Below are 24,147 nucleotides of genomic sequence, written 5' to 3' on the forward strand. Positions count from 1 at the left end.
ATAATAATAAAATAACAATAATATACATTCTAGCTGGCGGCACCACCACTAAATTAAATTAAATTATTATTAGTTTGTTTTCCCCCAAATATTTGTTTGTGGGTTCCGTAATTGCTACGAAATCAATCATTATCATTGTGTAGCGGTGGATTGCGATGGCGGTTGTGAAACCGGACGTAGTCATAATATCTTCCGACGACGACGACAGCGACGGCGAAGGATGCTTTGTGAGGGAGCCTGACGTAGTTTTAATAATATCTTCCGACGACAAAAGAAACTTGGAGGAGGATGAAGGATTCGTATCGGAACAAGATGTTGAAATTAACGAATTGGATAAGGAGGATGAATGTATTCATAATAATAATAATTGCAACCACGGATTCGCTCCTTCTAATCAAGGTCTGGATTTACAGTTTTTTAATTAGTTAATTCATTATTATTATTATTATTATTATTATTATTATGTTTGTTCAATTGATTACATTATTACTGAGACTGGACTGCTCAATTTGATATTTAGGAGTTGCTTTTTGATTTGTTAATAGTTACAGATTTAAGAGTGATATAGGCTATAGTTTTATAAACAAATTTGGTAACTGCATTATTAATATAATGATAATGAAGAAATAGGGGGTAACTAGGTGGTTTGTTCTTAGATTAGATTGCATATTCAAAGGAGAGGATTGAGCAAATAAAAGTAGAGGTGGCCGAAAAAAACCGGTTAACCAAACCGACATGAAAATCGAACCGGTTTGAAACCGATTATGTTGAATTAGTTTGGAACCGATTGAAACCGTAGGTTCGGAACCAGTTTGTAATTCTCTCCACCGAAACCGGTTCCAAACCGAAACCAGCCAAAACCAGACCAAAACGGTTAAGAAACCAGCCTTAACCTGAACCAATTGGTTTTGACTTTTGTTGACCAAACCGAACTGGTTACAACCCGAAACATTTTAGGGTTTTAAACCATTTTGTGCACCTGCAAATAAAAGCTTTAGAGTATACAGGCTTGATGGTGTGTGGAAGTAGCTTTTATAGGATTTGTAAACTGTTTTGACTCGATCCTAGGATTAGTTGGATACTTGAAATTCTTTATTTGCTGGATAGTTGCCGTAACTGTATCCAGCCCATGTAGACCGGTCTTTGTAAGATATGAAGGTTCGTTTTAGTTGATTAAGTCAAAGAGAGCGGTCTTTAGGCAATGTTCATTCTGTTACCGACACGAATTATGCCTGATCTGTTTGGTAAGCTTCCCACTTTGTAAGGATTAGAAAAAAAAAGAGAGAAGAGAAGTATCTTTTCTAAATACCTTGCACTCTTTTTCTCCTCCATTCCTTTTTTCTTCTTTTGTTCTTCTTTTGTGTCTGAGTTTGACTCCTATTTAAGAACAATGCTTCTGAGAGAAGCAAAGAGAAACCATAAGAAAGACACAGAAGTGCATTTTTAGGGCACAAAACATTTGTTGACACCATTCTAGCTTTTCAGGAGGTAGTGATTTACATGCGCTAAGTCATAATGAGTGTAAAACGTACTTGCTGAAGCATGGAATGAGGGTATCTGGGACCAAGGAAGAGTGCATACTGCGAATAAAAGAGCACGAGAGGTTAGTTATCAGCTGCTGTCATAAACTATTGCACTTATTGTTCGTCGTTTTTTACATCAATTTATTATAGTTTCGCTACATATTAACTCTGCTATCTTGAGAGATATTGAGCACTCTTTGTTCTACTCATAGGAAGAGTTGACAATTTTTTATGCTATGGTGTTTTTATAAGTTCTCTTTGATAAAACTTAATCACTGATTCTTATGATAAAAATACTGGAACCTCACAACTCCCTTGAATGCTAGCTGATTATCTGAAAGATGCTGAGCACTTCTTTGTTTTTGTTTCTGATTAGAGCATGGGAGGTTAGTTATCAGTTGCGGTGCACATGTTCGTGAATAGTTTCTTTTGTTAACCAAAATTTCAAATTGTTTTAACTTTTAATTCTACTGTTTATTAATCTTCTATCCTGATTCCTGAATTATATTGGGCACTTATTGTTCTATTTATAGATGGAGTTGACATCTTCTTAGTTTTTTGTTGCTTTAACGTTTTTATTATGGGTTTCTTTTTTGTAAACCTTTTTAATACTGATTTTATTTGACAAAATATAGAACCTTTTGCAAATGGTCGTTATGATCGTATATGTTGAATTCTCTTAAACCCCCTGCATTGTTAGCTGATTTTCTTAACGATATTGTTCACTTCTTTGTCCTGTTTCTAATAAGAGCATTGAATATTTGGATGTTGCATGGTTTTAAAAGGCACGCCTCATGCGTGAGGCGGTCAAGTGGCCGAGAAAATACCTCAACTATGGTGAAGCGTAGTAATCCCATGAAGCGCTTTCTGTAAAAATCTGTAGGGCACAGTTAGTGTCGCTTTCTGGTACCAGATGTTGAAATATGCGATTGATTCTTTGACCACACAAATATATAGTCTGCATTTTGCTTTTGCATAGTGCAGAGTGCCTTTGTTTTTATTTTTTTTAGTTTTTGCTTATACTTTATTATTATTATTATTATTATTTTAGTTTCTTTTGGTAGTGCATTTGCTTTCATATGTTTTCTTATCTGTTATGTTTGTTTTTCAGTTTTCCTAGTCACTTTTAGTTTTTTCTTAACTAGCTCTTTTATTCTTTATGTTTCTTGTGCTTCGTTGTTTGTACCCATAGCTTATATGATTGTTGATAGTAACTAAATTGTGTATTTCTTTTTAGTTATCAATTGCTATAATATACTAATTGCACTGCTGTGTAAATAGTATCTTTTGTGGTCCTAGTTATTATTATTATTTTTTTAATTTTAATGTTTGTTAACTTTTCTCTTGAAATTTATTGGTCACTCTTTGATCTGCTTGATATTTTTGAGTTTTGATGCTAGAACTGTTTTTCTTAGTTTTCCCTGATAATTTTTTTTGATATTGATTTCTATGTACTGGAATATATTTGCAAATAGTTATGGTCTTATATGTTGAATTCTCATAACCTCCCTGATTGCAGGTTGTTCTTTTGGAAGAACACACATGGAATGGTGATGCGCAACATTTCCATGAGGCGGAGCTGGGAGATTAGGGGAGTAGGTTTGAGATCACCAAATTTAATTGACTTCCACTAATAACACTACTAATATACTTATATGGCCTGATTCTTTTAAAATCTTGCATAGACTACTTGTACTTCATGAATAGAGGTACATGTGCAGTAATGAGAGTTAGACTTCTTTGGGTTTTACATAAAGCTTCTTTGGTTGTACATACATATTTTGCTGGGGTGGAGGGGGTGGGCACTCAAGTATGGATCAAATAAGAAATGAAGTTTTACGGGAAAATATAGGGGTGGCATGTATCATGGATAAGATAAGGGAGGGAAGACTAAGATGGTTTGGGCAACGGGGAGCCATATGGTTGCCCCGGTTAGAAGAGTGGAAACTATCACATTGTGTGTGTTATTATAATTATTATTATTATTATTATTATTATTATTATTATTATTATTTTTGTGTGTGTGTGTGTGTGGGGGGGGGGGGGGTGAGCAGACCGAAACTGACACGGGATGAGCCAGATTAGACAAGATTTGGAAGCCTTGCATCTCTTTGAGGATATGATCTGGGATAGGAGCTCTTGGAGGCGTTGGATTAAGTTTAGGGACTATTAGGAGTTTAGAAGATGTTTAGGCTTGGCTTAATTGGGTCTGAAGGCACTAGATTTATCTATATATTTATATATTGCCTTTTTCTCTAGTGTTATTTCGATTTTAGATCTTTTTAGGGGGTGTATACATACTTTTAAGAGGGTCAGGACTACCGTTTCTAGATTATTTAATGTTTTCCTTTACATACCATTTCATGTTAAGAGGTAGTTTACTGTTTATATCCCTAGTAACCGTATATCGTCTCTTACTATGTTTTGATTTTCCTAGCCTCATTTTATGTTATTTGATTTCATTACTATCTACATGCAAAAATTTTTGAATCCCCGGGTCTTAGCGGGAGTGGCCTCTCTATTTCTTGGGATAGAGGAAAGGTTTGCCTTCATCACACCCTTCCTAGACCCTAAAAACAGCTTGCTATGAGTGGGATTTTACTGGGTGTGTTTGTTTGTATTAATATTTATTTTAATTGTTTGTATTTTAGTGTTAGAAAATTAACAAGCTAAAATATTATCAATAAATAATTTACCAGTATATTTTTAGTACCAATCGCTTTGCACACTTGAAGCTCTTGTCTTTGCTTATTGTACCTAAACACCTCATAGCGCCTCATGTATTTTAAAACTAAGGTGGAGCCTCAAGATGTTAATTTTATACTTTCTAAGACGCGAGTTCTGGCAAATTTTGCAAGACTAGTTCATGAAATTTCTCTGCTGCAGAAAGTAACGGATGAACTTTTTAGTTTTTGAAAGAGAAATATGCCAGATTTATTCTGGGCTTGCTAGAGATATTCTGTATTTTTCTAGTTTTTTCGGATGTACAGTCTTCAACTATATTTCACATGCATAATTTAAGATGCTGAAGAACGTCTAGCTACATCTTAAAATATTGGTGTGAGCAGATTGTGGCTGTAGATTTATTCTGGACTTGCTAGAGATATTCTGTATTTTTCTAGTTTTTTCGGATGCACAGTCTTCAACTATAGTTCACATGCATAATTTAAGATGCTGAAGAACGTCTAGCTACATCTTAAAATATTGGTGTGAGCAGATTGTGGCTGTAGATGATTCCATTTGTAAACAATGTAGATACTTAACCATACAATGTAGATAGTTTGTGCCTTTTGAAGGGATTACCCTTACTGGGATCAGTCATTTTTTGGGTGAGAAAGTTGTACCTAACAATTCAGTTATACATATTTGAAGCAGCTGTGAGCTATAGTTCATTGGATCTGCGTTTTCTAAACTTTATGTAATTATATATCATATACAAACACAAATCTAGCCATGAATTGTTATACTGTGCTTGTAGAGTTTTTAATCTTAACATTATTGATTAGACACAGCTTTTTTCAATCCTTTGAAATACCAGGTTAAAAGATGTAGGGGGCGAATCGCTTTATCCGAGATCATCATTTTCCATCAACTGCACCGGTAATATTTCTTTTTTTTAGTCTTTATATACTTTAGTTGTAAAAATTGCGCCTGAAGTGCGAAGCGATCTAGAAATTGCCTCACGGCCTTAATGCGCCGTCACATGCACATTTAGGTAAAAAATGGGGACTGCAGTAAGCTATTTTGTAAGAATATCAACTGATATAAATTATTAGTGGCTTACATGATAAATACGTTGCCCATCGATGTTTTTAAGCAAAAGGTTTCTTCCCTTGCAGGTGATGCATGCAGAGGAGATGTTGTGTTGTTCAAACAAAACTTGTACAATAGCCAACGCAAATTAATTGGGAGAAGAACTGTAGCTGGAAGGATAGCTAACGAAAGTTATGGGGCAACAACACAAAACCACACGTTCTTGGTTAGCCTGATATTTAGAGCGGGATACCTTATTTAGTGTACTAGTTTATTTATGTTATGTTTTTTTGAATCTTGAAGGTTGAAGTGTTGTGGAGCAAACGGTTCAAACAACTTGACCCACTTTACCTTTTGCTTGTAAAAGGTTGCAATCTCTACAGGTTTGGGACATTCAGACAGGTAAGTCAAGATTATGGGAACACCACCGATGATTCTCTAGAATCAAATTATTTATATGTTTATGCTGGTTTTAGCCTTGGGAGAATGAAGCAGAAAGATTAAAAGTGCTTGAAGTAAAACATGAGCGAGGGAAAGAAGCTAGGTGTAAACGAAAGCTGAGGGAAACAGAATTTGCTTCTGTCAGCAATAAAGGTACTATTGACATTTGCAAGAACACAAGTTTGTTCAATTGTAAGCTGGGTGATATTCTCATTCTTATTTGTATTGCCTTTGACCAAAATCAGGTACAAAGCGTCGTAAGGTATTCCATGGAGTACCATCTCAAAGTAAACATGCAACTGGGCTACGTAATTACAAACATGTAAATAAGAATTCAACTGAGAGTCAGGCTGTACTGTTTCAAAATGAGGAATTAAAAGGGTCAACAAAACTGACTTGTCATTCTGACCCGAACTGTTCCATGCATTCTGAACATCACATACAAGAAGCATCATTGCCGTTTACTAACGACAGAACTTTGCTGCCTAATAATCTTCTGCCTTTTGGTTCTTCGGGTTGCAGTCATCACAGCAATGAACAAGGACCTAGTCAGACCTCTCAGTCGCCCGATCACCATGATCACAACTCTGAACTTTTTGTTGACAGGTATTTGTTTGGCTGATCGTTTCCAATGTTGCGTAAAGGATACATGTTTCTTTGGGGTAGAATCTGTCATATTGATGGGTTTGGTTTGATGGGATGACAATGATGAGATAAAAGTTGAATATAATTCATGTCAACGGCATTAGCTTTTAACCTGGACACAGTGATACGCCGAGTCACTTAATACCATGCAACCAGAACACGACCTGTGTAACCCGTTTATGCAAACACATTAAACTTGTGGCAAGTAAATAAAAAAGCTGACCAGCTGTAAACGGGTTACGGGCCTTAGACGGGTTGTAATCAAGTTGTAAATTGGTTAAACTTTTAAATTATCAGTACAACCCGAACACAATTCGTTTTTTAAATGAGTTAGACGAGTCCACCTAAGCACACCCGATTTATTAAACTGGCCAGGCTGACTAATACAAGTTTATCTTAAATCTTTTTATCCACTAATTTTGCAGGTCAAAAGATGAAAAGGCTAAATTACAATTTCCCATATCATCATTTTCCATAAACTGCACAGGTAAAACTTCTTTACTTCTCTTCATAAGTTTGTTCGTCAATGTTTTGAAGCAAAACGTTTCTTCTATTGCAGGCGATGCACACAAAAGAGATATTGTGTTGTTCAAACAACAAGTCTACCGTGCAGGCAAAAGTGAAGATAAGAAAAGAACTGTTGCTGGGAGGATAGTTAAAGTACGCCAATATGAAGCAAGAGATAAACATAGATTCCTGGTTAGTTGGAAATCAATAAGTTTACTTATCTGGGATTTTAGCATAACCATGTTCTATTCTAATTTATATCATGTTACCTTTTTTATCAACTTCAAGATTAAAGTGTTGTGGACCATACCCTACATGGAAAACTTTCGGCATTCCACTTTGTTAGTGAGAAGTCGCAATCTCTACAAGTTCGGGACATTCAGACAGGTAAAGACTGCTATAATATGCCTTTTTCAAATTAATCGCATTTATACCCTTCTCTTATAATGTGTATTGGGATATGAAAGTTTGGATTGCAAGTAGAAAGAGAATGGTATATTGTCATGCTGTAGGTTGTTGCAAATGAAATGGTTAAATGTGAATTTACAAGTTTTTTGAATGTGTATATTTGATATTATTTTTTTGGTTGGTATATATTATATGTTTTTATTTATTTATTTTTTTTTTGGTTTCTAGCCCTGGAAGAACGAAGCAATGACATCGCAGATGTTGGAAGAACAACACAAGCCTGCTTTGTTTAAACAAAAATTGAAGAAGGCAGATATTGCTTTGAATAAAAATAAAGGTATTATACTATAAAAAAGCGGTTGCTTCTTTGCAATGAATATGTTCGAAGTTTTGATAGATTATTATAATATATACCTTATCTGTATTTGTCCTTGCATGTGATCTTGATCAGGTGTGAAACGTCAAAAAGTATCACATAACGGACCGTCTTCAAGTAAACAGCCAACTCAAGTAGTTAAACATAAGTTTTCAAAGAAGAAGGGTGCAAGTGCCAGCCCTCACAAGAAGGTTCAAAAGATGAAAATGAAAAACTCAAAACAGACCTTTCACTCAAACGCGAACCCTATCTCGAGCACCACCTCAAACCCTAACCTGATATCAAGCGCCACCTCAAACCCGGACCCGATCTCAAGTACCACCTCAAACCCGAACCTGAGCCCATACCAAAACCAGAACCCTAACACACGTCAAAACAAACCGAACGCTTGCCCGAACCCGAAAGCACGCCAAAATGGGAAAACGATTGCTCGCCAAAACGGGAAACCGAATGCTCGCCAAAACGGGAAACCAAATGCTCGCCAAATCCAGAACTTAAACGCTCGCCAAAACAAGAAACCGAAAGCTCTTTCGAATCCAAATGCACGACAAAACGGGAAATCGAATGCACACCAAAGTCGGAATCTTAACGTTTGCCATAGTCAGAGTCTGAATGCTCACCAAAACGGGAAACCGAACGCTCGCGATAGTCGGAACTTAAACGCTTGTGAAAACAAGAAACCGAATGCTCTCCCGGACCCGAACGCACACCAAAACGGGAAAACGAAAGCTTGCCAAAGCCGGAACCTTAACTATCGCCAAAACTGGAAACCGAACGCTCGCCAAAGCCAGGACTTGAACGCACACCGAAACCCGAACCCGCGCCAAAACCTGAACCCGAACGCACACCAGAACAGGAATCTGAATGATCGCCACAACCAAGACCCGAGTACGAGCCATAACCAGGACCCGAGCACGAGCCAAAACCCATGTCAAAACTCAAACCAAAACCCGAATCCAAACAGTTTCGTATATGGTCGTCAACAGCTACAAGAATCGTCATTGTCCGTATCTTATCACAGAAGTTTCATGCCTAATCCTCCACCCGTTTGGTTCCCTCTTAACCAGCAACCTTTACCTCTAGGCTATGGTGGGCAATGGGGACATAATCATGTCTTCATTCAGCCACCTAATTACAACTATGTGGCTGCTCAATTGCTAGTTTCACTTTTGTATCAGCAACCGCTATGATGTTCATGATACAACTCTTACCGGTTTCTTTTCAATTTAATTTGCTCGCCATAGATTTTGTGTTCTTCACCCTTCCAATGTTTTTTTTCTTTTAAACATCACTCGAGTTTTTTAAACCTCTTATGCACAACATTTAACTAAAAAACTTGGGATGCTTTATTTTAATTTTCGTCTACTTTACAAAAGGTTCATATTTACTTTTGTTATTTTGTATAAATTTATTTTCTTTTATCTGGAAGACAGTCGTCCCTTCCGTCTTAGCATGTTCAAAATTGGGTTCCTTTAGAAAGTTTATGACCGTATTTAGTCATCCCTGTATATATTTTTTTAAAAGAGCTCTTGTGCCATATTCACGGGTTTCTGCCTGGGTGAAGCACCACTAGGTGGATAAGGCTTCACGACATTGAACCCCACCTAGCGGCTTATCCAAGTATTAATCGTTCAGAATAAATAGAACTCTCGATGTGTATGATACTGTTGGGGCAATCCTTAACATTGCTGCACCTAAAGCAGTTTCATCTTGAAAGCTCTTGTTTAGCTTAATTTTTTCTCGGTCACGGTATCTTTTAAGACCCCAAGTCATGGATGATGGTTTTTCAAATTGTTTATGAGGTTCTAAATTTTCACGGTCATGATATCAGATATCATTGATGTCTCATATTACGATTATTGTTTGCTGATTTTTTAGATTATTTTCAATACTTTATGGTAATGCGTCAACTGTTTTTCAGTTTTTGCTAATTGCTACTAGATTCATAGATATATAAGTTTTTCCATTGTGATTTCTTGGAAATCTGTGTAGCGAGTTTTGTCTTCCTTAAATTGATTAGGTGTAAATGAACGAATTGATATTGTTGTCATGGTCCTGGTGGTGGTGACAATAGCTCACTTTGTTCTTCCTGGACATCTTAGTTTCATTCGCATTAGCGGTCTGAGTTGGTTCTTTTCATCCATATGGTGTATACGGTTCTAAAATCAGTATTGCTGTTAGAAAATATACCACTTTTGACCGGTAAAACCGTACAAAACCTGTACATTTTAAGTTGCTTCTTCAACTAACAAGTGAATTTTGAGTTTATTAACACCATCTTTATACACATACACACACTATACTAATGGGTGTAAGAGCATGGTAAAGTATGGTGGCCACAATCAAAGAGCATCTTATCCAACATACTGTGTAGATTTATATCATCTTTTAATTTTTTGTAATTGCATAATGAAATGAATGACATGTTATAAGCTTTTAATTACAATTGATACTATGATAAAATAATGGAAAAAAAGTTTGAATTTATATTGTATTTTCGTATTTAGTAGAATCAAGCACCTAACTATAAGTTGGAAGGTCAATTAGCTGGTCCATATCCGAGTTTACTTGAATCCATTTTTTTATACTCAAAGAACAAGCAAATCTGACTCCAACAACACATTGTGCAACAAAGTGAAAACATATGTTTGCTTTAAAAAGCACACATATGCATAAAGTCGACTATTAGTCGTTGAAATATGTTAAAATTTAATTCGTATAATAAAAATTATTGTGTATGTTTTTGTTCTAACTCTTTGTTCTTGTATTGTTAATGAGGGTTAGTTATTGCCAAATGAGTTTGGAGTTAGTCTAGTGGGCTTGACAGTTGACTGACTCAAGTTTGAGAGAACGTTTATGGGCATATTAGTTTGTTGTTCTCCTTTATTGTTTTGGTTAGAACTTCTTCCTTACTTTAGGGTTTCACATACTCAGTTGTTTACTCTAATAGTTTATGATGGAAGTCTTGTATCAGACACGATGATGATCTGAATTGTTTGAGTTATTTCTTGTGTGTATTTGGGTAAACATTGATACAATAAAGTTGAGATTCTACATTTGTGACGTTAGTATTATTATCAATTATCATACACTTTCTTTAACCATATTTCTTGTAGAGTTATGCACTTAACACTATTGTCATGTGTATACCACTTTCTTCAATCATATTTCTTTTTTTTTTTTACTTTTGGTTTTTGCAAATGTGTGGTCAACCCACATGAAATATACATGCCTCTTAAAGAGGAACTACATGATTGCAGATTCAAACATAAGCCACGACTTATGAAAAACCGAGTATATTATCGGTACAAAGTAGAATAAAAGCATCATTGAAAAAAAAAATCAATGATAAATTAATTAACGCAAAGCTTTAAAAATAAATACAATATGTTTATTTATTTGCTTTTAAAATACATATATATATACGCGTGAGATACACGCACCTTCCCTAAATTTGTGTAGAGAGAGCGGTTGAATTGAATTGTGATTGTGGAAGGCAGTTATGAAACCCTCAGTCATCGTAAGACAGCGATTATATCGATGGATGATTCTGAGTATAATGATGAAGATGAAGAAGAAGAAGAAGAAGAGAACTCGGATGATGTGGAAGAAGAATGTTTTGACGGAAATAGAAATAGACTCCGTCTTCCTCAAGGTTTATTTCATTCAATCCTCCTCCGACTCCTCATTTTTCAAATGATAGTTGAATTCAATTAGGTTTATTATTATTATTATTATTCATACTATGTGGCGTCTCATTAGATCAACCGCATTATTACTATTTTTTTACTTCTTTCTTTCTCAATATTTATTATTATTATTATTATTATTATTATTATTATTATTATTTCCTTGTTCCAATTCATAACTGATAGATAATGTTTCTTCCAATATTCACTCTTATCTATCTAACCCATTTCATACTTTCACTTTAAACTCATTTCACATCTATTCAAGTTTTTTATTTATTTTTTGGTTGCTAATTAGTTACTAAAATGAATGAATGTGTTTTGTTGTATAATATATGCTATAGATTACAACCAACTCTTCTTCATACTTTTTGTTATACTATTATGAGACCACATTCTAATCGGATTTTAACCATAGAATCACATGCTTAATTTATAGGTGATGGATATTCTATTACTGACTGACTATAGGCCTCAATTACGCTTACTTGGTAGCCCCCTCACTTTAGTGTTAAGATTCACAGATTTTAGAACCACTCTTTCTATAACCATTAGAAAAAAAGAAGAAGATAAGTACATTTACTATCACAATACTTACATTTTCTTGTCTGTATGCGCTTGAGTTCTACTGTGTGTCTGTGTCCATGAAAAGGTGACACCTTTTGATAAATATAATGCAAAAGAAAGAAAGAAACGGAAGTACAATTAATAGGGCATGATGTTCACTGACACAAGTTTAGCTTTTCAGGAAGTCATGATTTACCAGACCTAAGTGTTGGTGAATGTAAACAATACTTGCGGAAGCATCGGTTGAGGTTATGGTACCAAGGAGGAGTGCTTACAACGAATCAAAGAGCATCGGAGGTTAGTTATATCGTCTCTTGCAATCGTAAAACTCACACCTATCTGTCTCAAGTTTATTTTGTGGTTCTACTGCTATATGCTGAATTTTTATAACTCCTCTGATTACTAGCTGCAATCCTGAACTGATTGATTGGACACTTGTTTGTTCTATCCTTTAAAGGGTTTCGTTTCTAAAAAAATATGATGCTTCAACTGTTGAATGTGCGACCTTCATCATGATCTTTGAAACACTAGATGTGTTTCCGTTTCTATATATAATAGAGGGACACATTGTTTTCAAAACCAATTTTATCTTAACTGTGAGATCTGCATGCAGCATTTGTACCTAGTGCATTGATATTCTAATGAGATTGTGGGTAGGCGGTTATGTAAAGCAAAAGGTACAACTCTATTATGCAATTCTCACGGTTTTCAACAGTTTTTTAATTCTGACTTGAACGCCTCCCTGTATTGTGGTTACCATATTGATCTACCTTAACACAAAAATTTTATTCGTTCACTACTTGATCGAACCAAGAGAAACCATTCATATTCAATAAAAGTGATGAGAATTTACTCATAGTTCTTTGGAAATATACTCATTATTGGAAAAAAATTTCTAATAGAGCTAAACGCGATGAGATTTACTCATTTTATTTTTTTTGATAAAATTAAAAGGCTAAACTTATTTAAGGTATGTTAGAGATGTGGGTTTACATCTTTTCTTTCTAAATTTTATATATACAAAATTCAGGCCATGGCCATGAACTGGGAGACATGGTGTGTGTTTATAGAGTTTGTCGTCTTTAACATTGGACTAACCTCATCTTAATTTTCTCAAATATCAGGCTAAAAGACGGAAGGGGTGAATTACTTTATCCCAGATCATCGTTTTCCATCAACTGCACAGGTGATGTATGTAAAGGAGATGTTGTGTTGTTCACACAAAGAGCACACAAAAAGAAAGGAAATATAGTGGGGAAAAGAACCGTTGCTGGGCGGATAGTTAAAGAAAGTTATGGTACATCAAAACAACAGCATACCTTTACTGTGAGACAGTTAAAAAACCATTATTAATTCTGTTTATCATGGATCTTCCCGACTTAATTATGTTACTTTTTATTTTTATCTTAAAGGTTGAAGTCTTGTGGAGTAAACCGTTTAATAAAAACCTCCCTCCACTTTCCCCTTTGCTAGTGAAAGGTCGTAATCTCTACAGGCTTGGAACATATAGACAGGTAAACAATGATATCATTGTTTCTGTGTTCTTATTTAAAATTAGAAAAATAAACATATATTTTCTAATTTCTATTTACGGTTATGGTTTTAGCCTTGGAGGAATGAAGCAGAAAGAGTAAAAGTTCTTGGAGAGAAACACTCTCGAGGGGATGCAGCTAGGCATAAACAAAAACTAAGGCAGACAGAATATGCTTCCAATAATGATAGAGGTATAAAGACATATCATTGCTTTATTTTCTTTATTATTTTTATTTTGCAGTATGTCAATAATTAGTTTGTTCAGGTCAAAAGCGTCAAAAGTTATCCAATAGAGGCGATAAACGCAAGTCTGCCAAGAGGCGGGATGCAGCCCCTGTCAGACAGAATACAACTCACAGTAAGGCACAAAAAAGGAATTTTAAAACTTTAAGACAACCGACCAATCACGGGGCATCGTCATCATCATCCATCCCGTATGACAGAACATCGTTACCTGATTTTTCGTCTGTTGGGTTTTCGCGTTATGGTCCTTACATCAATGGGCAACCTAGAGTTGATAATGTTTTCTCTCAACAAGCTGGTTACCATTGTTACAATCATGAACATGTTCCTAGGTATAGGTTTGGTTGAATGTTGTAATGGGATCATATCTGCACTAGTGATGGTCTTTGGTATGTGAAGGTCAGATACAACTGACTTTGGAAAGATATTGTAGTTATCATATGATTCTTTTCCTTGAATGATTTTCATTGTATATATAATAGTAAGATTATAGTGTTAAAATGGTGTTTTTTATAATGACCAACTTAAAAGTTTGAAAGCATTGATTACACTTAATAGTGAGCATTACTACTTTACTAGTATTAAAAAAAGGATTAAGATTATTTGTGTTTGAATTGATATACAAGGTAGCTCCGATATCCATAATGTCTTGGATCGTGAGGTGGCATATACATAGGTGAATTGATTAAATAGTTGTGGACACGATATATATATTGTTCTCTTATTTTTAAAAGATTCATCTTTTTCAAAACACAAAGAAATCTACAATTCTTTAATTATAACTTATTATGTTTTTCGATTTTTGAAACAATTGAACTATTCTATTTATTTTTACAAAACATCAATATCAAAATTCATACCTTTTTTAATAGACTAAAACTTAGAAGCTAGCAGAAAAACATTTAAAAGCACTTTTAATATTAAAACATCAATATTAAAATTAACCTAGTTTTTAAAATTTATTTTGTTAATGATGTATAAACATTTAACATTCTTCAAAAACTTAGGTCCTAACGAAAATTTACATAAAATGCAATGAAATATATATTTGATAGCTTTGTATCGTCAATTTTTTATTTATTTTACCATGTGTCTTATTCTTATTATCAAACATGTTTATTTAAAATGACTTGACTAGTAACTTCACAAATGATTTTTTTCTCACTTGCAGTAAGTTTTTTTTTCTATATGTTTCATGTATAGTCAAATTAAACAAAAGCCAACAAGCCTGAAAAGTTAATGTGCACGTCTCTCTTTTAAACACACATGTTCCCGATACATCACGCGAGGAACCTACTTATTAAACATGGATTGTAATGTAAACTTCATTGACGCCTAAAAAATTTATAATATATATATATATATATATTATAAAAAACCATGCTTTATAATTAAAACATGAAATTCAAATCGCTCGCTGCTCGCTTGGAAATTGCTCGGGGAATGCTTGCTTGTTTTTTCACTCGATGGTAAACGAGCCACTCTGATCGTTTCGGTTTATAAACGAGCCAAGCAACGAGCATGTCCGCTTATTTTTGTACGGCTTGAATATTTTTAATATAATTATATATATGCACATATATATAAATTTACAGAGACACACACACATAAATATAAATATAAACATATATAATTTTTAAGCCTTTTTAAATTTTCCCACTTCCGTTAATTTCATAGTTTCATTTGTTCGTTTAAAGTTTTCAAGTTACTATTAGTTTGTTACTTTGTTTATTTGTTATCATATCTCACTTCAATTTTTTTTTTATAGAAATTTACATTCTACTACACATTTGTTTAAAAACTATTAATTTGTTTGCAGATATATTATTCATAACTTCAAACTTGTTTTTTATTGAAAAATTTAAAATAAAAAATAAATAAGTAATGTTTGGAAAACACTCGATTTTCAATCAAAAATAAATACTCGATTCAAGTTTGACTCGGTTTGTAAATGAGCCAAGGAACAAGCAAGCTCTCGACCTGTTCAGCTCGGCTCGTGAATGATATATTATCTAATAATTTATAGTAATCTGTTATTAGTTGTTAATCGGGTCGGACCATCCAAACCGTACAGTTACTCTCCGTTTAATCACACAGTCCACTTTTCTCGTCGTTGTCTTGTTCTTGATATTCATATGAGCTTCCATCCTCCAGAGTCAGTTTACAGGTAACCAATTCCTTCAAGTTACACGCAACACTTAAGACTAATTAATTATTCTCACTGATCTGATTATAACTTTATTCACGTTCGTGTTATTCCTTCAAATAATCCGAATCCGGTTATAATTAGATCAGATCCTTTGGTTCCTATATATTCAGACCGTTTAAATCTATATACAGGATCAATAACTGATAGATCGATGGAGTGGACGACTGTGCAGCATCTGGATCTGCGGCACGTCGGCCGCAGTTCGAAGCCGTTCCAGCCTCACGCCGCCACGTTTCATCCGACTCAAGCCTTGGTGGCTGTTGCTGCCGGAACCTATATTATCGGTATGAATGTATGATTATTAGTTATAATAATAATATTCTATTGTTAATTAGAATTAGAAATCAATAGATCTTTGTTAGGGCTCCGATCGTGTTGCTTTTAGTGTGTTAGGTCTTTGTCAATAAGCCATGTGATTTAGTTATTGAATGTTGTTGATATTTGTATGTAGAGTTTGATGCTTACACTGGTAGCAAGATATCTTCGATTAACATTGGTGCTCCCGTGGTTAAGATGTCGTATAGTCCCACTAGCGGTCATGCGGTCGTAGCTATACTCGAGGTTAGTAACTAGTTTCTCTTCGTTTCGTATAAAGCTTTTGTTGACTGGTGAATAATTAATTGGAGTTTTGAGTGTTTGGAGATGGATTTTGAATTTTAGTTGGTGATTCGTTGTATCCGCGTTTTTGTTTATATGAAATGGATAGTGCTAAGATTTGATGAATATGAATTGATGTTGTTACTTCATACTTTTGTATTTGATTTCTGTATTCACTTATTGCAGGATTGTACAATTAGATCATGTGATTTTGATACAGAGCAAACTTGGGTTTTGCATTCTCCTGAAAAGAAGATGGAACGCATTACAATCGACACAGAAGTATATCTGGCACTTACACCTCTCCAACCGGTGGTGTTTTTTGGTTTCCATCGCAGGATGAGCGTGACAGGTTTACTTTTTGACACTGATTTTTTTTATCGTCTGCTTTTCTGCTATCTGTTTGTTTTATCCTGTACTAATAAGTCATGTCCTCTTTCTTGTTTTCTCTACATATCAAATGATAGAAGAGAAAATAAAGGAAAGAGTATCAGTATCATTCCATATGTGTGTCTTTGTGTCTTATTTCACACAAAATGCTACTTTATTCGATTAAATACACACAACTAGGACTGATAGGTGGTGGTGGTGGAATGTGGATACTTGTAAAGAAAGTGACACACCTTATGAATTCTACTTGTAGTTGTTTCCAGGAGAATTAGTTTAATGCTATCATTGGCTTAAGGGCACCTTGTAACACAAAAGACCATACTGTAAATTTTCCTCATTATATGATTATTTGTAAGGTCGTGTTGGAAGTATTATTTTGGCTTCTTGTTTTTTTTTTGTTAATTATAAGCTAGCACTGTTAAAGAGAGCATTTGTTTAATAAGGTGTATATTTGTTGAAATGCATGTCTTTATGTGTTTAGGGAGTAAGCAACATGATCATGGATATTTTTAGCAAGATCAATCATACCCTTCAAATTTTTAAGTGAACATCTTTTTATTATTATAAGCAGTATTGATTCCAACAACTGATCCAAATTACAAACACCAATAGTATTTGATCATAAGGAGTAAATGATAACCACCATGGTACAAGGTTGTAGTCACAGCTGCTCAAAGGCTAGGTGAATTAGCTGTAACATGGAAATTTATTCCCAAAACACAGAAATGGGTGTTTAGTGTTGAAAATATGTGCAACGACTGCTTACCACTTTATTTATTTGATCATAATAGTATTTGTGAAAGTAATTTTACTACCTTTGGGTAAGTTGTATGTTAAGTGATTTAGGTTTATTTGCAACTTTGCAATTGCAGCCCACTGAATAAGCATTCTGTAACTGCTGATTTGCAATTACTCAACTTTGTTTGGGGAGTGTAAATTTATGTAAGGAGTTTTCAACAAATTAGAAATGACTTTAAGACCTGCTACAGGTGTTTATAACCAAATGTTAGGCTCTCTACAAACATAAGAGAAAGGGTATGCCACGACTTGTGGTTAAATCAGTTTGATTATTATCTGACTAAAACCTTTGATATGAAGAGTGTATTTTGTAAGGATAAAAACTTGCAGTAATCTGTATTTGTTTCGTGATATGAGAACTATATTAATTTGCTGTTGATTCATTTAAACAATGGAAAAGGGGTACATAATAGACGATTGGCTTCAAACAATATTAAAAAAGTAACATCTTTACAGTTTCACATGATACATGCTACAATAAGTAGTTTTGTTGAAAATCACCAGAGTAAATTATCTTAACTAACTTATAATTTTTCTGTATGAAGTTGTTGGAACTGTTGAAGGGGGGAGAGCTCCAACAAAAATAAAGACAGATCTAAAGAAACCCATTGTCAATCTTGCTTGCCATCCCCGCCTTGCTGTGCTGGTATGTTTTAATTTAATCTATTTCTGGTGTTACTAACAAATTGGTATTAATTTAACTTCTTGATTTCAGTATGTCGGCTATGCAGATGGTCTGATCCGTGCTTACAACATTCATACATATGCTGTTCTCTACACCTTACAATGTAAGATTTGTCTAAACAATTTATGCTTATACTGAAATTTACCTTATCTAGGTCATATATATATTTTTCATGTGTTTAATGTTATGTATGGTCTACCTGTAGTTGATAATGCCATCAAGCTTATGGGTGCTGGTGCATTTGCTTTCCATCCAACTCTTGAATGGATTTTTGTTGGTGATAGACGTGGTACCCTTCTTGCTTGGGACGTATCAACTGAGAGACCTATCATGATTGGAATGTAAGTTCTCTGTGTGGTGTGGTGTGGTGTGTATATATATTCTATTTACTTTACAGTTTCATTCACACTTACAATTTGCAGTACACAAGTGGGATCTCAACCAATTATATCGGTTGCGTGGCTCCCGGTATTGAGAATACTTGCTACTTTATCCAAGGATGGAACTCTTCAAGTTTGGAAAACACGAGTTGTAGCAAGTTCTAATAGGCCTCAAGTGCAATCTAACTTTTTTGAGCCAGTAGGTTAGTTAGGGTATATCGTTCTACTTCAAATATTCAACTTTAATGTAATTGGTTTTAAACTTTTAATCATATATTGGTGATGTTTTAGTCTCTTTTTAATGTTTGCAGCAATTGAACAAATTGATATTCCACGCATTTTATCCCAGCAAGGTGGTGAAACTGTTTATCCTCTACCAAAAATTAGAGGTCTTGAAGTTCACCAAAAACTAAATTTGGCAGCCTTGATGTTTGCAGTTAAGTGATGGCTTTGATATCAATGTATCTTTATAGATTGTTTATATGTTGAGAAGTAATTGGTTGTTTTCTCTTGCAGAATATGACTGGCAGTGACAGCGCAAGAAATAAAGCTGCCTACACTAGAGAAGGAAGAAAGCAACTCTTTGCTGTTCTGCAAAGTGCAAGGGGTTCTTCAGGTGATTATAGTTTTGGCTCTTATTGTGGAAGAAATATGTTCATCATGTTAAAAATGAATGTTCTAACCATTTTTTTAGCTGCATCAGTTAGCAAAACATCTAGTTTTTCATTGCAAAACTATTACTTATAGGTTGTACTGAGAAGAGAATGATTTATTTGGTACACACATTCTCTAATTATAAGAAAACTGTGAACTTATATCTTACATTCACCAAGGCAGGACTTAAGTTTAGGCTTGTGTGCATAAGTTGTCTATTAGCTGTTAAGTATAAGCTAATAGTGACTGTGAAACCAAGGGCAAATGATTCATGTAACATGTGTTATTTCTTTCATGCAAGATATTCTGGTGACATATACAGCAAAAAACTTAAATCATAAAAATTTCTTGGAATTTTGAATCGTACTGTGTAACATTACAAAAGATGCGCGGTCATTAAGAGTATTTATTTTTTTTATACTTTTAAATATAGATACACACAAAATGGTAAATGAAAGAAATAAAAAGAGAATTACATCTGCTTTAATTGTCATCGCTCAACTGTCTTGCTAACACTTTAGCCTCTTTTTACAAGCATTTTATGCAAGATTTCTGTAGTCACTTTATACTGATTTTCATGTGGTTTTGATAGCATCTGCATTGAAAAAGAAACTTCAAGCACTTGGCTCATCAGGTATTTTAGCAGAACATCAACTGCAAGCCCAGTTACAAGAGCATCATATGAAAGGGTAAGTTTAGTCACCACAAGATGATACTTTTTTGTTTCTTTTTTGACATATTATGGAAAATTTCAATGTTATTATACCTGTGTCCTTAGCTTGGCAGTATTACTTGATTATAAATGAATTTTTATTTTGTTATCAAAATGTTGTTTGCCAGGCCCAGTCAGCTTACAATTTCAGACATTGCACGCAAGGCCTTTCTCTTCAGTGTATGTTTACATTCTTAACTTATCAACTATTCATTGAATTTAATTCGTTCCAAGTCCCAACAAAGATCAGAACTTCTACTTTTAGGGATCAAAAGGCTTACTTATTTAACTTCATAGCAACTTAAAACCAGAACAACATTTTCACTAGTTTATTTATTTTAATTCTAAGTACTAAATCTGGTATCCAAGTTCCAACTCAGGATTTTTGTTTGTTTGGGTTTGCAGCACTTTATGGAAGGACACGCGAAAAGTGCCCCAATATCTCGTCTACCTCTCATCACCATTTTAGACACTAAAAATTATCTCAAAGGCATTCCAGTTTGCCAGGTAATCGTGTTAGCTATTGACTTACACACACACACATGTTTGTCAAGTTTTTAAAAGTGTTTCTGACTACAATTGATGACGTGGGCAGCCTATTCATTTGGAGCTAAACTTTTTCAGTAAAGAGAATCGGGTGCTTCATTATCCTACTAGGGCTTTCTATATTGAAGGTGTAAATCTAATGGCATACAATCTATCTACTGGATCTGAAACTGTCTACGAGAAGCTTTTTGCATCGGTACCATGCTAATAATTTAAAAACTTTTGATCTCAAATGAATAATTGTATGCATAAGCTGTTTTGCTGAGCTGGAAGTTATCTACTTTCAGATGCCTGGACATGTTGAGTTCCACGGGAAGTACATGATTCACAGCAGAAAGCAACACTTGTTTCTTATAGTTTATGAGTTCAATGGTGCTTCTAGTGAAGTGGTTCTTTACTGGGAAAACACTAGCTCTCAGTCATCAAACAGTAAAGCCAATACAATTAAAGGTCAGTTGACTTTTAACTTTTGAGTTTGCTGAAGTTCATTCTTTTATTTCTTTCAATTCGTTTTTTTTAAACTTTTTAGGTCGAGATGCTGCGTTTATTGGCCTAAATGATGGTCAATTTGCAATTCTTGATGAGGATAAGATTGAACTTTCTGTGTATACATTGCCTGGAGGTGTTTCAAAACCGGCTGCTGAAAAGAATATGATAGATGATCAAAAACAATATGAAGATCTTGATGTTTCATCAATCAAGGGCCCACTGCAATTTACCTTTGAAAGTGAAGTTGATCGCATTTTTTCTACTCCAGTAGGTAAGAGATGACAATATTAATTTAAAAGGTCAATCTTGGTGTTTGATGCTATATGTAGTTAATTTCACATTCTGATCGTGTTTTAATGTGATGTAGAATCAACTTTGATGTTTGCATGTTTTGGGGACAAAATTGGCATGGCAAAGCTTGTTCATGGATACAGCATTTCTACTTCTGATGGTCCTAATATGTCAACAAAAGGTGAAGGCAAAAGTCAATCAAGCTGAAAACGAATGAGATTGTTTTGCAGGTTGACAGTTGATATCTTAGCTTTTCAAAAAATGTTTCAGAATATAAACAATTAGTCTAATATACTAATTTTGTTAATTAATATCTTTCCAGGTTCACTGGCAAGAAATTCTTAGGGGCTTTGTTGCCGGAATATTAACCACCCACAGAGTACTCATTGTATCTGCTGATCTGGATATTCTCGCAAGCAGTTCTATGAAATTCGATAAAGGACTTCCTTCAATATCCTTTGTCACGTCACATTCACGTCATATATTTATTTCAATCTAAAAAGCTATTTGTTTTTGTAAACTTAACTTAATATTACTTTAGATCTCTTTTGTGGGTTGGGCCTGCACTTATGTTCTCTACCACCACTGCCATCAGTGTACTAGGATGGGACGGGAAAGTAAGGACCATTCTTTCCAGCACCATGCCTAATGCAGGTGAGATCTTGGCTACACAAATTTTAAGTAATTTAAAATTTGATATATAATTTGTCTTATACGCAGTGTTGGTTGGGACCTTGAATGATCGATTGTTGCTTGCAAACCCAACTGAAATAACCCCTAGACAAAAGAAGGGTATGGAGATTAAGCACTGTCTTGTGGGGCTTCTAGAACCTCTTCTTATCGGTTATGGAACCATGCAGCAAAACTTTGAACAGAAGCTTGACCTCTCAGAGATATTATACCAAATAACATCAAGGTTTGACAGTTTAAGGATCACTCCAAGGTCTCTTGATATCCTTGCTACCGGTGCTCCAGTTTGTGGTGATCTTGCTGTATCTTTATCCCAATCAGGCCCTCAATTTACTCAGGTAATTTTGAAGATAATACTTGGCTTGAGGGTAGAATGGTCCTTTTCCTTAAGTAATTTCTGTGATTTATATCAGTTGCTGCGTGGATCTTATGCTATTAAAGCTCGTCGGTTTTCAACTGCTTTATCTGTTTTGAAAGACGAGTTTCTGAGATCTAGAGATTACCCACAATGCCCTCCAACTTCACACCTGTTCCACCGCTTTAGACAACTGGGATATGCGTGTATCAAGTATGCTGCTGCTAACACATACTCTTTTATAACAAATATATTTTATAATGCGTGAGTATGTGTAGGTATTAAATTTACGCTTTTACAGGTATGGCCAGTTTGATAGTGCGAAAGAGACCTTTGAAGTAATATCTGACTATGAAAGCCTACTGGACCTATATATTTGCCACCTCAATCCCAGTGCAATGCGACGCCTTGCTCAAAGATTGGAAGAAGAGGATGCTGACTCAGAACTAAGGCGCTATTGTGAAAGAATACTAAGAGTACGTTCTGCCGGGTGGACACAAGGCATTTTTGCTAATTTTGCTGCTGAAAGTATGGTTCCTAAAGGTCCCGAATGGGGCGGTGGAAATTGGGAAATCAAAATACCCTCTACCACAAAGAGTATACCTCAATGGGAGTTAGCTGCTGAGGTCATGCCATATATGAGAACTGATGATGGCAGCATACCGTCATTATCTACGGACCATATTGGTGTCTACCTTGGGTTAATTAAAGGAAGAGGTAATATTGTGGAAGTAAGTGATAACAGTTTGGTAAAAGCGTTTAAATCTGAAGGTGCAAATGTTAACTCAAACGGTGGTCAAAGTCAAACATCTCTTATTGCTTCCACTTCCAACCAGCTGCCATCTGGTGGTGATTCTTTGATGAATCTGGATTCTCTTACCAAGGTCTCAGCAAACTCAAACGCAGCAGATGAACAGGCGAAAGCGGAGGAAGAGTTTAAGAAATCTTTATATGGTAATGCTGGAGATGGTAGCAGCAGTGATGAAGAAGGTGTTTCTAAAACTAAACAAGTCTATAGTCGCTGGTAATGGCATGCAGATACCCGTCATCGGACAAGGCAACCACACCTTACCACCCCCATACCCACCTTTGAAATTAAACAATGTCCTATATGCCCCTCAGTTAATTAAAAACCTTATTTCTGTTCGTAAACTTACAACTAATATTGAATTTGATCCTTTTGGTTTTACTGTGAAGGACCTCAAGACCAAGGCTCCCATTCTTCGATGCAATAGCTCGGGCGATCTCTACCCCCTGACTGCTCCTCTTCCCAAAACCACCTCTCAACCAAATTCTCTCACTGTCACCACTCAAGACCGTTGGCATCAACGACTTGGGAACCCATGCGATAACTTACTACATGCTTTATGTAACATCCCGAAATTTCCAAAATGATATTTATTATATTACTTAATAATAGAGGGAAAGTTGACTCGGGTTCGGGAAATAAATAATAGAGTAGGAGTTGGTATGAGCCGGGCTAGTGTTAGATTATTTGAGATGGGTTAAATGAGAATGGGCCTTAGGTCCATGGGCTTTAAGGGATATAAATATCCCCTAAACCACCATAAAACCCTAAACCTCATCTCTTTCCATTCTATTCTCTACACATTCAAAAACACACACACCATAAACGAGCAGGATCCGAGAGAGAGTAAACGTTAGT

At 35.0% G+C, this 24,147-nt stretch overlaps 3 protein-coding genes across 5 annotated transcripts; all 3 read left to right on the plus strand.

Annotated features, from left to right (window-relative positions):
* The first annotated feature begins 77 nt into the window (after positions 1-77).
* On the plus strand, positions 78-9,465 carry LOC143536964 (uncharacterized). The gene is made up of 12 exons (XM_077030835.1): positions 78-399; positions 1,486-1,603; positions 5,062-5,123; positions 5,363-5,502; positions 5,580-5,678; positions 5,753-5,870; positions 5,963-6,323; positions 6,788-6,849; positions 6,922-7,061; positions 7,158-7,256; positions 7,506-7,614; positions 7,729-9,465. The coding sequence occupies exons 1-12, from the start codon at positions 156-158 to the stop codon at positions 8,841-8,843; spliced, it is 2,667 nt and encodes an 888-aa protein (XP_076886950.1). The 5' UTR covers positions 78-155; the 3' UTR covers positions 8,844-9,465.
* Positions 9,466-15,751: 6,286 nt separating this feature from the next.
* On the plus strand, positions 15,752-22,179 carry LOC143536967 (uncharacterized). 3 transcript variants are annotated; one of them, XM_077030839.1, is made up of 19 exons: positions 15,752-15,852; positions 16,026-16,178; positions 16,346-16,455; positions 16,678-16,843; positions 18,225-18,325; positions 18,395-18,467; positions 18,570-18,705; positions 18,787-18,947; positions 19,056-19,180; positions 19,261-19,360; positions 19,991-20,087; positions 20,239-20,290; positions 20,516-20,617; positions 20,706-20,852; positions 20,944-21,106; positions 21,186-21,416; positions 21,513-21,666; positions 21,759-22,090; positions 22,157-22,179. In XM_077030839.1, exons 2-17 carry the CDS (start codon positions 16,046-16,048, stop codon positions 21,641-21,643), a joined length of 2,028 nt encoding a protein of 675 aa, XP_076886954.1. In that variant the 5' UTR covers positions 15,752-15,852; positions 16,026-16,045; the 3' UTR covers positions 21,644-21,666; positions 21,759-22,090; positions 22,157-22,179. The 3 variants fall into 3 exon arrangements, with proteins under 3 accessions (XP_076886954.1, XP_076886952.1, XP_076886953.1); XM_077030837.1 differs by lacking the exon at positions 15,752-15,852 and having other exon boundaries at positions 15,950-16,178; XM_077030838.1 differs by lacking the exons at positions 15,752-15,852; positions 22,157-22,179 and having other exon boundaries at positions 15,950-16,178; positions 21,759-21,887; positions 21,973-21,991.
* On the plus strand, positions 21,650-23,509 carry LOC143536958 (uncharacterized). The gene is made up of 6 exons (XM_077030827.1): positions 21,650-21,673; positions 21,759-21,901; positions 21,978-22,090; positions 22,157-22,464; positions 22,540-22,694; positions 22,783-23,509. Exons 1-6 carry the CDS (start codon positions 21,650-21,652, stop codon positions 23,507-23,509), a joined length of 1,470 nt encoding a protein of 489 aa, XP_076886942.1.
* Positions 23,510-24,147: the final 638 nt, after the last annotated feature.

The sequence above is a fragment of the Bidens hawaiensis genome, unplaced genomic scaffold (assembly GCF_021521415.1).
Source record: "Bidens hawaiensis isolate Kalapana, Puna unplaced genomic scaffold, B.hawaiensis_p1.1 tig00011073_1, whole genome shotgun sequence".
Lineage (NCBI taxonomy): Eukaryota > Viridiplantae > Streptophyta > Magnoliopsida > Asterales > Asteraceae > Bidens > Bidens hawaiensis.